This window comes from Spermophilus citellus (assembly GCF_964194105.1).
Source record: "Spermophilus citellus genome assembly, chromosome: 18".
Classification (NCBI taxonomy): domain Eukaryota; kingdom Metazoa; phylum Chordata; class Mammalia; order Rodentia; family Sciuridae; genus Spermophilus; species Spermophilus citellus.
The window spans coordinates 37175093-37188199 of record NC_138200.1 but is presented as its reverse complement, the minus strand read 5'-3'; the positions used below and the strand labels follow the sequence as shown (position 1 = coordinate 37188199).

Sequence of the window (13107 nt, the reverse complement as noted above, 5' to 3'; positions counted from 1 at the left end):
GCGGGGTTCAGTGGGTACTGCTAAAGGGAGGAACAGAAGCAGGGAAAGTGGGAAGATGGGAGGAATTAGGGAAGGAGGGAGGGCAAAAAAGAAAAGGAAAAAAGGCGGGAAAGAGAAAGGCGGAAAGGAGGAAAAAAGCGAGAAAAGGAGGAGAGACTGCAAAGAGGAAAAGAGGGAGGGCAATGGAGAAAAGGGAGATTCAGGAGGCCCCGCCCCGGACCCGCCCCGGACCCGCCCCGGACCCGCCCCCGGTCTGCAAGCTGCAGAGCCACCTCCAGCCGCCAGGGGACGCCAGGCACAGCCGCCCTGACCCTGAGCGCGTGGCGGGCCCTCTCTCCCGCCCGTGCGCCGGCCGCTCGCCGCTCCGCTGTCGCTGTCCGGCTCCGACCCGCCTCGCGCGCTGTCTTCTCGTGAGGGGCCTCGCGCCGCCGGGCGCGCGCCGTCCCCCTGCCTCGCGGCGCGGGGTCTCGCGGGCCCCGCTCCCGCCCTCCGCTCGCCTGGCCCGGACCGGAAGCGGCGTCGCACGGCCTGGGCCTGGCGCGGGGGGCGGGCTCCGGGGCCCGGTCGGACATGGGCAAGAAGCACAAGAAGCACAAGTCGGATAAACACCTCTACGAGGGTGAGGAGTGGGCTGCCGTAGGGGCGGCGACCCTGCGCGGTGTCGTCCTCTCGAAATCGCTTAGGCTCGGGCGCCCGAGGTGGGCCGAGGGGGCCGCCCGTCCCACTGCAGGCCCCGACCCGTGGAGGGGGCGCGGCCGGCCCGAAGCCGCGCAGACCCCCGGCGGACCCCCGGCGGGCGGCATTCGAACCGGGCCCCCTGCCGCGGCGGGCGTCAGGCGGGCAGCTGGGAGGTCGCCCCGAGAGGCCCGGGGGCGTTCGGGCGGGACGCGCAGCCCCGGCTGGCCAGGGTCTGTCATTCGACAGGTGCTTCGGGTGCCCACGCGTGCGAGCTCCGCGGCCTGGCTGCACCTTGGCGCCCCGCTGGACGGCCAGTGCGCTGTGGGCCCTGACCAGCCAGTGGCCCCTTTTAACCGAGGCGCACTCCTTTTGTTTCAGAGTATGTAGAGAAACCTTTGAAGCTGGTCCTAAAAGTGGGAGGGAACGAAGTCACCGAGCTCTCCACCGGCAGCTCGGGGCACGACTCCAGCCTCTTCGAAGACAAAAACGACCATGACAAACATAAGGACAGAAAGCGGAAAAAGAGGAAGAAAGGAGAAAAGCAGGTTCCCGGGGAAGAAAAGGGGAGAAAACGGAGAAGAGTTAAGGTAAAGTGGTTGCATTGTTTCAGCTTTGCTGAAGGCTCCGCTGGCTCAGTTGTCCAGTGCCCACCCAGCTTCATCTCTGTGTCCAGTGCGACACTGAAGCGCCTGTAAAATCTGGAGTGTTTTGAGGTCGAGCGGGGCAGAGTAGAAAATTGAATCAGTGAGTTTCAGCAGTGTTCACGCTTCAGGTGTTTAAGTGGCTTTGGAGCAACTGCTTCCAAGAACACTTTTAAACATCTAAGAAGAGTAAAAAGTCACACTCAAGAAAGCCTCTGTGTTCTAGGTTTGTCGAAAGTAGTCCTTTCAAAATTGAATGGAATCTAATTAACTTTCCTTCCAAGGATAAATAAGTATGTTTCTGGAATTATCCCAGAATTCCAGTACTTCCCAAGTTTAACCTGCCACTGAGAAGATGGGAGGAATTAGGGAAGGAGGGAGGGCAAAAAAGAAAAGGAAAAAAGGAGGGAAAGAGAAAGGCAGAAAGGAGGAGAGCCAGCAAAGAAAGACTGCAAAGAGAAAAGTAAAGTCAGTTCCTGTATCTTGAAGGTAAATCTTTGCATAGGTTGATTTTGTACAACAAAAGTGTCTTATTGCATGTAGTTAAACACACTGGTAAGTCACCCAGTCTTAGAGATTTTCTCTTTGGAATTTCTTAAATCTATTAATTTCTGCTCCAGTTTTTATTGACTTTAGCTATACTGTGTCAACATATAGTACTATCTAAAGTTTCTATTATCTTTTCCAAATTATAAAAATCATATGTACATATAACCTTCCTACTTCATAATACAAAAGTGACATAATTTTAAATATCCTTTCTTCACCCTAATGCCTTATATCATCTCCATTTCCAGAAGCAACCAGCTGTTTTTTTAACTAATTTTTATTAATAATTAAATTATTCATGAATGTAGTTTTAAAAAGTCAAAAGTATTCAAGGCTTTTAACAACAAGCAGTCCTCTCTATTATATCTTACTGATGTTGCAGAAGAATTTAAATTTGCATTCTTGTACTGCTCCAGACCGCCAATCACCTACCTCCATTCTCACCATATTGGTGAATCACAAGTATTGGTTAAATAAATATTTGTAATTACTTTAAATTATTGTTCTCTAGAGATAAGTACAGTGTACAAATACAGAGCTGATCTTGACTGACTAGTTAATTGCTTCATTGGTTTATCACTTATTAATGCTTTCCAAACTAATATCTTCGAAAAACCCATCTGTGTCATGTTTTTCAGATGAAAACTGGTTTAGTTACTCACTAGGGCTCCTTTTGCCTGTCTCCTAGAACTTATGTCTTCCTCTTTCTTCATTTTTCCCTTTTTCTGCTCTGGTAGAGTGTTGATTTAGAAACTTTCTAAGAAAGCATACATAGTTACATTTTTTATAAGTTCTTACATGTTTGAAAATCTTTAATCTTTCCCTGTAGATTCTTCATATGGGTTGAATGTTTAAATTGATATGGAGTTTTAGATTGAAAATTACTTTCTCTCAGAATTTGAGAGGTTTTGCTCTATTTTCTTCTGGCTTCCCAGTTTTGCTGTTCAAAAGTGTGTTGACAGGGCTGGGGGTTAGCTTAGTGACAGTGCTCTTGCCTAGCATGTACAGGGCCCTGGGTTCAAGTTCTAGCAGCAGCAGCACCACAATCACCTCTGCAAAAAAAAAAAAAGTCTGGTGCCATTTTGATTCCAAGTCCTTTGTGTATGACCTATATTTGTTTCTTTGGGACTTTTGGGATACTCCTCCTTTTGTCATCAGTGTTTTAACTTTCACAACGGCTATTTATGCCATCAGAGATGTTTCCTGGAAGTATCACAATTTCCTTCCTTTCATTTTCTCTCTCCTCTCTTTCTGGAACCCTTGTCATTTAGATATTGAACTCCTGAATCAGTCCTCTTAATTTTTTTATGTATCCCTCTCTTGGATTTCTATGTTCTTCAAGGAAAGCCTCTGAAGTTTATCTTCTTCTTCTTTTTTTTTTTTTAAAGAGAGAGGGGGAGAGAGAGAATTTTAATATTTATTTTTTAATATTTGGCGGACACAACATCTTTGTTTGTATGTGGTGCTGAGGATCGAACCCAGGCCACACACATACCAGACGAGCATGCTACTGCTTGAGCCACATCCCCAGCCCAGTTTATCTTCTTTTATTGTATTTTATTTCAAATCTTATATTTTGAATCTAAGAACCTGTTGTCCATTTTAAATAGCATCTTCTTTTTTATTTTATATGCAGTATATCTCTTTTCTCTGAAGATTAATTAAAGTATTTTTTTTTCCCTTTTTTCCCCTTTAGTTTTCTTTTGGTCCCATCATATTGTCTTTATCACCCAAGTTCTTCAGGCTATGTCTCTATTATGGTGTGTCCTGTAATTATCTATTTATATTTAAACCTATAGCATAGAAGAGCGAGCTGATAAATACTTTTTGCCTAGGCACAGTTTATCAGTTGCTGGATTGCCCTATAGAGTGACCAAATAGGGATCTGATATTTTGATGGGGAAATCCCTCAGATGTTTACATCTTTTTTTTTTTTTAAGTTGTAGTTGGACACAATGCCTTTATTTTATTTATTTTTATGTGGTGCTGAGGATCGAACCCAGCACCTCGCATGTGCTAAATGAGCGCTCTACCGCTGAGCCATAACCCCAGCCCCCAGATGTTTATATCTTACAGATATTTTCTTTGAGTTTCTCACTTTCTCCAGAGAAAAGTTCCCTCTTCCTGGGAGTACGATTTTACCTGACTGCCAGAATTTCTGAACGCAACCAGGGGAAAGAGTGCTGAAGCTCTTACTACTCTTATTATTAAATTCTCTGCTTTCACTCAAGCATCTCTCCCAACTTTTGACTCATCTCAAGGTCTGGAGACTCTGATTCTTCATGTCTCCAAGTTCAGAACTTTTCCAGGGTCCTAGGATCTTGGCTATTGTCATAGGCATCCAGCACTTTGCACATAGACAGTTTCTTGCTCTCTCTGTTCTGCACTCCTCCATTTGCCTTCCATCTCTCAAGTGCGTTGACACCTTTCATCTACTGTTGCCTCTTTTGTTCCCTATTCTTGCTGTCATCTTGATTAAATAGAAGTTGAAGTGACCATTTTATCTATTTTTGGTTTTAGTTCTGGCAGCTACTGCTATAACACTATTAATAAACTCATAGCCTTGTTTTATCAACTTTCTCATTTTTAGTAACTACATAATATTTAGTTTATGGATGTGCTAGATGTTATTTTATTTAATACTATTTGTTGTAAGAAGTGCTGCATTGAGCCTCATTTAACAAACTTTTGTACACTTTTATAAGGATATCTTCAGGATAGGATCCTGGAAGTCTCCCCCTCTGTGTTCTAACCAGGCTGTCCTTTTTTTTTTATTTATTTATTTAGTTTTCAGTGGATACAACATCTTTATTTTATTTGTATGTGGTGCTGAGGATCAAACCCAGCGCACCGCGCATGCCAGGCGAGCGTGAGCCACATCCCCAGCCCCCAGGCTGCCCTTTCTTAACTGTGTGATTATCGTTAGCCACCTTATATTTTAATGCCATTGCAAACTAAGATGTATTTGCATCCACAGTTTCATCTGGCTGTAATAATGTAGTATAAGTAGGTGGATGAGGAGTGAAGCAAATTTGCCCAAATTTCCACTTTTCCAGGACTCAAGACTAGGAACCACAGGACATTTTCAGAGTCTGGGGTATTATAGTTTCTATAGAAGCTTTTTGGGTCATCCCTTTTTTCTAGACCAGACTGGTCATGGGGAGAGTGGTATGTTGGGTTTTTTTTTTGTTTTGTTTGCTGGTGTTACCTAGGGATGAAGTCTCCAGAAGAGGTTGGCTCTCTGAGCTGTGTTCTGGATCTTCAGGGAGCTTTAGGAGTCATTGGTTTCTTCTTGAAAACTCAGCTGTGTGAAACCCATCATCAAAGCAGCCCATGAAGTGTGGTTCTGAGGAGTTGGTGACTCTTAGTTGCATGCAGTAGAATGGAAGAAGAGCATATGAAAAGAATGAATTACACCTTTTCTTTTTAAAATGTTTTTCTAAAAGGCATACATGACTTCTGCTTCTGTTTCATTAGGCAGAAGTTAATCACGTGGCCACTCTAGTTGATAGGGAATCCAGGAGATCTTGTCTTTCAATTGAAAAGAATAAGTGAGGGCACGGTACCCTGCCAAAAATTAGGAATCTGGGTGTAGCTGTTCATACCTGTAATCCCAGCTACTCAGTAGGCTAAAAGGAAGATCACAAATGAAGCCAGCCTCAGCAACTTAGCAAGACCCTGTCTCAAAATTAAAAAATGGAAACCGCTGGGTATGTAGCTCAGAGGTAAGCACTTGCTTGGCCTGTGTGAGGCCCTGGGTTCAGTCCCCCAAACCTCAGGGGGAAAAATCAGAAATCTGGTACTTAGAAAAATAAGATAGTTTAGGGGACACACAGAAACACACAAATGTACAACACAAAACCATCTAACTTTTCAAAGTTGTCTTAGTTAAGTGGTGATTTTCTTTTCATTAGGAAGGCTCTGTTGACAACATTCAAGTTTAAACTGCCTCAACAGATATGATCACTAGTATTTCTTTCTGTAGAGCTGCAGAATTTAATTCTGACCAGAGCATTAAGAGTACAGCATGCCTTGGTTTAATCAGTTCATAATCTAGATACCATTCCTATAGAAGTGGGTTGAATTATTTTTTCCTTATGTGTTTGGATGCTGAGCAATTGCCAAAAAATTGTATAATTTAATTTTGGTGGTGGTTTTTTTGTGGTACAAGGAATCAAGTCCAGGGCATTATTGAGCATGCTAAGCACATGTTCTACCAGTTACTCTACATCCCCTGTAGGATTAATTCTTACAACATTACTAAAAATTAACATTTGTAGAAATTCATACTTAACATTTCAAGTCACATATTCTCATAAAAGGTAAAAATAAGTGGGTGGAATGGCACACACCTATAATCCCAGTGGCTCAGGAGGTGAAGACAGGAAGATAGTGAATTCAAAGCCAGCTTCAGCAGTATAGCAAGGCCCTAATGAACTCAGTGAGACCCTGTCTCTAAATAAAATACAAAATAGGGCTGGGGATGTGGCTCAGTGGTTGAGTACCCCTGAGTTCCATCCCTGGTATACCCCCCCCCAAAAAAAAAGTAAAATAATCACTTGTGAATAAAAGGTGTTCATATCATTTGATTGAGTAATATATGCACAAGAGAATAGTTAAGTAAAACTAAGGTTCAATGCGTAAAATTTTGTGTAGGCTAGTAGGTTGATAAAATGACAATTGTTGGGTATGATAGCACATTCTTCTAATCCCGGCTACTTAGGAGGCTGAAGCAGGAGGGTTGTAAATTCAAGGCCAACCTGGACAACATTTTTTATTGGATTCTAAAATCAGCTTTTAAAGGGGAATTCTGAAATTGTTTTGCACATTAAATTTACACATTAGGGGCTGGGGCTCAGTGGTAGAGCACTCGCCTATCCTGTGCAAGGCGCTGGGTTTGATCCTCAATACCACATAAAAATAAATAAATAAAATAAAGATATTGTGTCCAACCACAACTAAAAGAAATTTACACATTAGATATTCATATTCTACACTTTTTTGGGGAGAGGGGGCTACCAGAGATTAAACTCAGGGTCACTCAACCACTGAGCCACATCCCCAGCCCTATTTTGTATTTTATTTAGAGACAGGGTCTCACTGAGTTGCTTAGTGCTTCACCACTGCTGAGGCTGGTTTTTGTTTGTTTGTTTTTTAAGAGGGTTTTTTTTTATATTTATTTTTCAGTTTTCAGTGGACACAACGTCTTTATTTTATTTTATTTTTTTTATGTGGTGCTGAGGATCAAACCCAGCGCCCTGCACATGCCAGGAGAGTGCGTTACTGCTTGAGCCACATCCCCAGCCCTGAGGCTGGTTTTGAACTCGCCATCTTCCTATCTCAGCCTCCCTAGCCGCTGGGATTACAGAAGTGCACCACCATGCCTGGCCACGTTATTCACTTCTGTGTTTTAAAATACATGGATACAGTCATAAGTGCTGTGGGCTACTTCATGAAGTAGTGTAAAGATGGGCAAGTGTGAGTATGTATACAGGGGACATAAAGTAGCTCTCTTTTTCAAGCACAGGATACATGAAGGGGATGCTGCTTTTGTTGTTGCTTCCAAAGTAGACAGTCTATAGGACAATACTTATTACTGAGGACTTCAGATAGGTGTATATATCATGTTCCTATTTTATACTGTCTTCTGAAATTAACTAGTACTACAAATACATACTTAGTAAATATTATGTACTAGGCCTTGTTGAGCTTAGGATGCAAAGTTGACTAAGACAAGGGCCTCTAGTTTACTGGAGGAAACTCCAGTAAAAGACAAACGTTTTCTATAATATAGTGCAACAAGTGTTGTGATACTAATACTATGAGCAGAAATTTGCTTTATAAGTATTACAGATTAATAAGATAACTTTCCACTGAGTCATGGACAAATTAGAATCTAGTCTGAAATAAGAACATTGTGTTTGTAATTATGGATATGGCTATTGTTCCTTTCTCCTACCTCAGACCTTCATGTACTATGGATATTTCCTCTGCCTGCAATTCCTTTCCTACTCACCCCCTCCATTCTTAATCTGCTTGGATTCTTTATCCATTAGCTCTAATTTGGATGTTACTTGTATACAAAAGCCCTTTCCCATTTCTTCAATTCAAATTAGATCACCCAATAATTATTCTGTCCTTGAAATTTTTTTTTTTTAATGAGTTGTGTAATGTCTGAATCTGCTCTTACATTATGAGCTGCTTTGGAGCAAAACCATGTGCATTTTACCTATCACACTATATCTGTACAATAGCCTCATGAATGAATAATTGCTCATTATATGCTAGATAACACACTAAAATTTCACATACACTATCTTATTTAATTCTTCAAACAGTCCTGAATTATTACATCTGTATTGAAGATGAGAAAATTAGACTCCAAAAAATGATATGGTTTATTTATAATCTCATCGCTTTGCCATTATTTGTGACGAAACCAGAATTTGAACCCATTTTAAAAGCTATACTACAATGGCATCAGTATTTTTGTTTAGTTTTCTGTATTTAGTTAACAAGATACACTAGATGCTAACCAGTACTGGGGTCTCATAAAACAGCTACATAACTGAAAAAAAGCATAAACTTGTGGTTTTACATGAATGTGTTACTTCAACAGAAAGTCACAATAGGATTCTATAGTATATTTTTATCATAAAAAAGAAAATTAGAAGGATGGGATCAGAATTTGGGGTAGAGAAGACCTGTGGAGATCAAAGCCTGTTGTATAGATGAGAAACAGACTAAAATAGTAGGGTAAGTTGTTCAGAGTCAATGTTGGTAAATTGGAAGCTAGTTCTCCCAGGTCCCAACCAGTACTAGCATGCTACAATATCCATTTTAGCTGAGTGCTGTGGTACATGCCTGTGATCCAAGCAATTTGGGAGACTGAGGCAGGAAGATTGCAAGATCAAGGCCAGCCTCAGCAACTTAGTAGTAAGATTCTGCCTCAAAATAAAAAGGCGTGGGAATGTAGCTCAGAGTTAAAGTGCCCCTGGGTTCAATCTCCACTACCCCACCATGGGGGTTAGTAATAATTAACAATGAAATTTCCATCTTGGGTGGTAAAGAGATCTGGTAAGAGTAAGTGACATTGGGCTGGGGCTGTAGCTTAGTGGCAGAGCACTTGCCTTGAATGTGTGAGGCACTGGATTCAAGCTTTAGCACCACATAAAAATAAACAAAAAGGGCTGGGGATGTGGCTCAAGCGGTAGCGCGCTCGCCTCGCATGCGTGTGGCCCGGATTCGACCCTCAGCACCACATACCAACAAAGATGTTGTGTCCGCCGAGAACTAAAAATAAATATTAAAAATTCTCTCTCTCTCTCTCTCTCTCTCTCCTCTCTCACTCTCTCTTTAAAAAAAAAAATAAAAATAAAAAATAAAATAAACAAAAAAAGGGATGCCATTCATCTACAGTTACAAAAAAGAGTAAATGACTTTGCTTAAGGTCATAGGGTATTTTAAGAATGAAGCTGGACTTCTTAGACCTTGGGTCAACAAACTGGCAATACTATCTGGTTTTTTAAATACATTTTTATTGAAAGAGCCATACCCATGTATTTATAAAAGCAGTCAATGGCTGCTTACATTGCTACAACAACAGAGTTTAGTGGTTATAAGACCTTATGAACTGTAAAGCCTAAATGTTAACTGGATGTTTACAAAAAAGTTTGCTTACTCTGCACTGGCACCTGATCCTAGTTCTGTATCCATGGGAGAGTGCTTTTAAGTTGTCCTTTCTTCACATTTCACATTTAATAGGAAAGAACTTGTGTCTCTGGGGGTCTTTTTCTACAGACTAGATGTTCTAAACCTGCCAACGTACAAAAGATTTATGCTAGTTTTTCTAGGCAAAAGAAACATACTTTACAAAACAAAAATCACTGCTACAGAATATGTGGTAAGGCTGTAAGAACCAGATGCCAGCCAAACTACATTAATAGCAGGATCAAATGCATGATGAATTCAGTTTGAAACCATGTCTAGGGACATAAAATATCTCTTTTTAGGTACAGAATACACAATAGGAAGTATTGTATAATATAAACTGATTACATATTCTATAGTAGATGCTTTGGAGCCTGAAAATGGAGTGCAAAACTCTGTTAGTAATTCTCAGCACTAGCAATACCCACATGCCCTCAGGCTCTTCCCTATACCTGTTGGACCAGTAATTCTGGGAACAAGGCCTAGCCTTCTGTTTTTTTATCAAGACCTTTAGATGGTGGTGATGAATTGAGTTTGTTGGGTTTTATTTTCTTTGGTGGGGTGTTTTGGGTGTTTTGTTTATTTGTTTTTGTTTTTTGAGTTAATAAGATCCTATTCAGAACTCTTGAGCACAAAATGGGTATTTGGGACAATTTTACTTCAAAATTTAGTTTTAGGGCTGGGGTTGTAGCTCAGTGGAAGAGTGCTCATCTTGCATGTGAAGGCACTGACTGGGTTCAATCCCCAGCACTACATAAAAATAAAGTGAAGCTGTTGTGTCCATGTACAACTTAAAAAGTATTTTTAAAAAATTTAGTTTTAAAAAATGGAAAGTACAATAGCTATGTGTGATAGTGCATACCTGTAGTCTTAGCTACTCAGGAAGCTGAGGTAGGAGGATCTCTGAAGCACAACAGTTTGAGACTAGCCTGGACAACATAGTAAGATCCCATCTCCAAAACAAAAATGCAGTGTAGAGAGAATAACCAAAACTGACACCTGCATACCAACCATTCAGCTTTAGCATTTGCCTTAAAAATTACTGATAGAGTTCAGCATTTTGCCTTCTGTTATTTTTTTATTTTGCTTTTTTTTTTTTTAAAGAAATGAGAGTACAGACATTGGTGAAGAAATTCTCCTGTGTAGCCTTCCAGAATCCCATTCCTCTCTCTCTCTAGAGAAAGCCACTGTCTTGAATTTAGTGTGCATCACATGCCTTTTTAAGAATAATTTTACTAGCTCTGCATACATCTTTAAAGAATAAATGCTTATAGGAGCAGATGCAGTGACACATGCCTGTAATCCTAGTGACTCAAGAGACTGAGGTAGAATCGCAAGTTCAAAGCTACTCTTGGCAACTTGGCAAGACCCTTTCTCATAAATAAAAAGTACTGGAGATGTAACTCAGTGATAGAGTGCCCCAGGGTTCAATCCCCAGTACCACCAGAAAAGAAAAAGGAAAAAAAAAAAAAAAAACCCCATCAGAATATATGCTTCGACATTTTTAAACTTTAAATAACTGATCTTATAACATGATTCCATAACTTTGTTTTTTTCTCCAGAAATTTTCAGAATATACCCCATGATGATATAGTATTTTAGTTTATTATTTACTGGCTATTTAAATATGCCATAATTTACTAATCTGTTTTCCTTTTAGTGTCATTGGGTAGTTGCCACTTATTTTATTATTTAAACTACTCAGTAATATTCTTGTACTTATATTTAATGTGTTATGGAAAGAAATTTCTCTGGAGTATATGCTTTGGAAAGGAATAGCTGAGAAATAGGGTAAAAGCTTTTGCAATCTTTGCTAGATAGTGCTAATTGCTTTCTGAATGATTATCCCTGTTTACTTACCCATTTGTAAGGTATGAAAGTCCCATTTCTCTACATTTTTATTAAAACTTGTCGTTTTCATGTATTTTAATTTTTGCCAATCAGAGAGACTTAAAATGCCTTCTAGTTTTTCAGCTTATTATTAATTTAGTTTGGGGGAGCTTGGATTAGTTTTTATGTTTCTTGACATTTCAAGTTACTTCTGTGTATTACCCCTGATACCCTTTATTCATTTTCTTTTGCCTTTTTTACATGGATTTTTAAAAGAAATGTTTTAATAAAAAGTTCGTACTTTTATGAGTATTTGTGTTTCAAGTACTTTATCTCAGTCTATGGCTAGATTTTTGGCCTGGTTTATGGGTTTTAACGCAGCACCAAACTTTAATGTCAGATTTATCAAGTTTTTCCTTAAAGATTTATTATTTTTTGTGTCTTATATGAGAAAATCTTTTCCTACTTTTAGGTCTTAAAGACTCTTATCTGAAGTTCTAAAGCTTTGTGTTATACATATCTTTATTTGGAATTTACTTTGGAGTATTGCATAAATAATCTAATTTTATTTTCTCTTTCCATGTAGATGACTAATTATCCTACCACTACCTTATTGGCTTATAATGTCATCTCTCTGATATACCAACATTTTCCTATCTGCATGGGTCTGTTTCTGGCTCTCTAATCTGTTCTGTTGGTCTGTTTGCCTATGCTTATGTCCAACCCACATTGTCTTTTTTTCAAGACACATTATTGTGACCTTTTCCAAAACTAATTTAACTGTTCTCCTACTCTTTAAGATAAACTATATATTCATCTTGTTAAATTCCATGAAAATTTCTGTTTTACATTGGTATTATCTTGAATTTATGGATTACTCTGGAGAGAATTCATGAACATGGTATATCTCCTTTATTCAGCTCTTCTTTTTTTTTTTTTTTTAAGAGAGAGTGAGAGAGGAGAGAGAGAGAGAATTTTTAATATTTATTTTTTAGTTCTTGGCGGACACAACATCTTTTGTTGGTATGTGGTGCCGAGGATCGAACCCGGGCTGCACGCATGCCAGGCGAGCGCCCTACCGCTTGAGCCACATCCCCAGCCCTCAGCTCTTCTATTATGACTCTCAATAATGTTTTATGGTATGTCCCAAAAGGCTGTGGGCATCTTTTAGTATACTTTTTATTCAGTATGTTGTATTGCTTTTTGAATACTGTTATTTTTCTAATTGGTTATTTCTGGCCTAGAGAAGCATTTTTTTATCCTTTTATTTGAATGTTATTCTCTCCTTTTCCAGTAGATGGCAGTAAAATACATTATTTCCTTAACAAGAGTATTCTCATTTTTTTCCTCACTGAAATTAAAACAACTTATATTATATTTGAAGGTACTGATGCTGATATATTTCTAAATTATCCACCTTTGTCCCATTTAGGAGGATAAAAAGAAGCGAGATCGAGACCGTGTGGAGAACGAAGCAGAGAAAGACCTCCAGGGTCATACCCCTGTAAGATTAGACTTGCCCCCTGAGAAGCCTCTCACAAGCTCTTTAGCCAAACAAGAAGGTAGGAATAACTCTGAATTATTTGTTCTGAATAAAAAGCCTGATATTGTTACAACTAGGGAAAGTGGGCTTCGTTGATGAAATTTTCTCTAAAGTTTTCTTATTTTTCTCTTGCTGCATTAGAGCTTTAAATTAGCT

At 39.7% G+C, this 13107-nt stretch overlaps 1 protein-coding gene across 2 annotated transcripts in view; it reads left to right on the top strand.

Moving 5' to 3' along the window:
* The first annotated feature begins 313 nt into the window (after positions 1 to 313).
* BRD7 (bromodomain containing 7) overlaps positions 314 to 13107 on the top strand; it is a 36554-nt gene continuing 23760 nt past the window's right edge. The window contains exons 1-3 of one of the 2 annotated variants that reach the window (XM_081274948.1): positions 314 to 619; positions 1057 to 1265; positions 12841 to 12970. In XM_081274948.1, the coding sequence (XP_081131074.1) occupies positions 571 to 619; positions 1057 to 1265; positions 12841 to 12970 (388 nt within the window). In that variant the 5' untranslated portion in view covers positions 314 to 570. The remainder of the gene's footprint in view (positions 620 to 1056; positions 1266 to 12840; positions 12971 to 13107) is intronic. The other variant, XM_081274949.1, reaches the window with a different exon arrangement.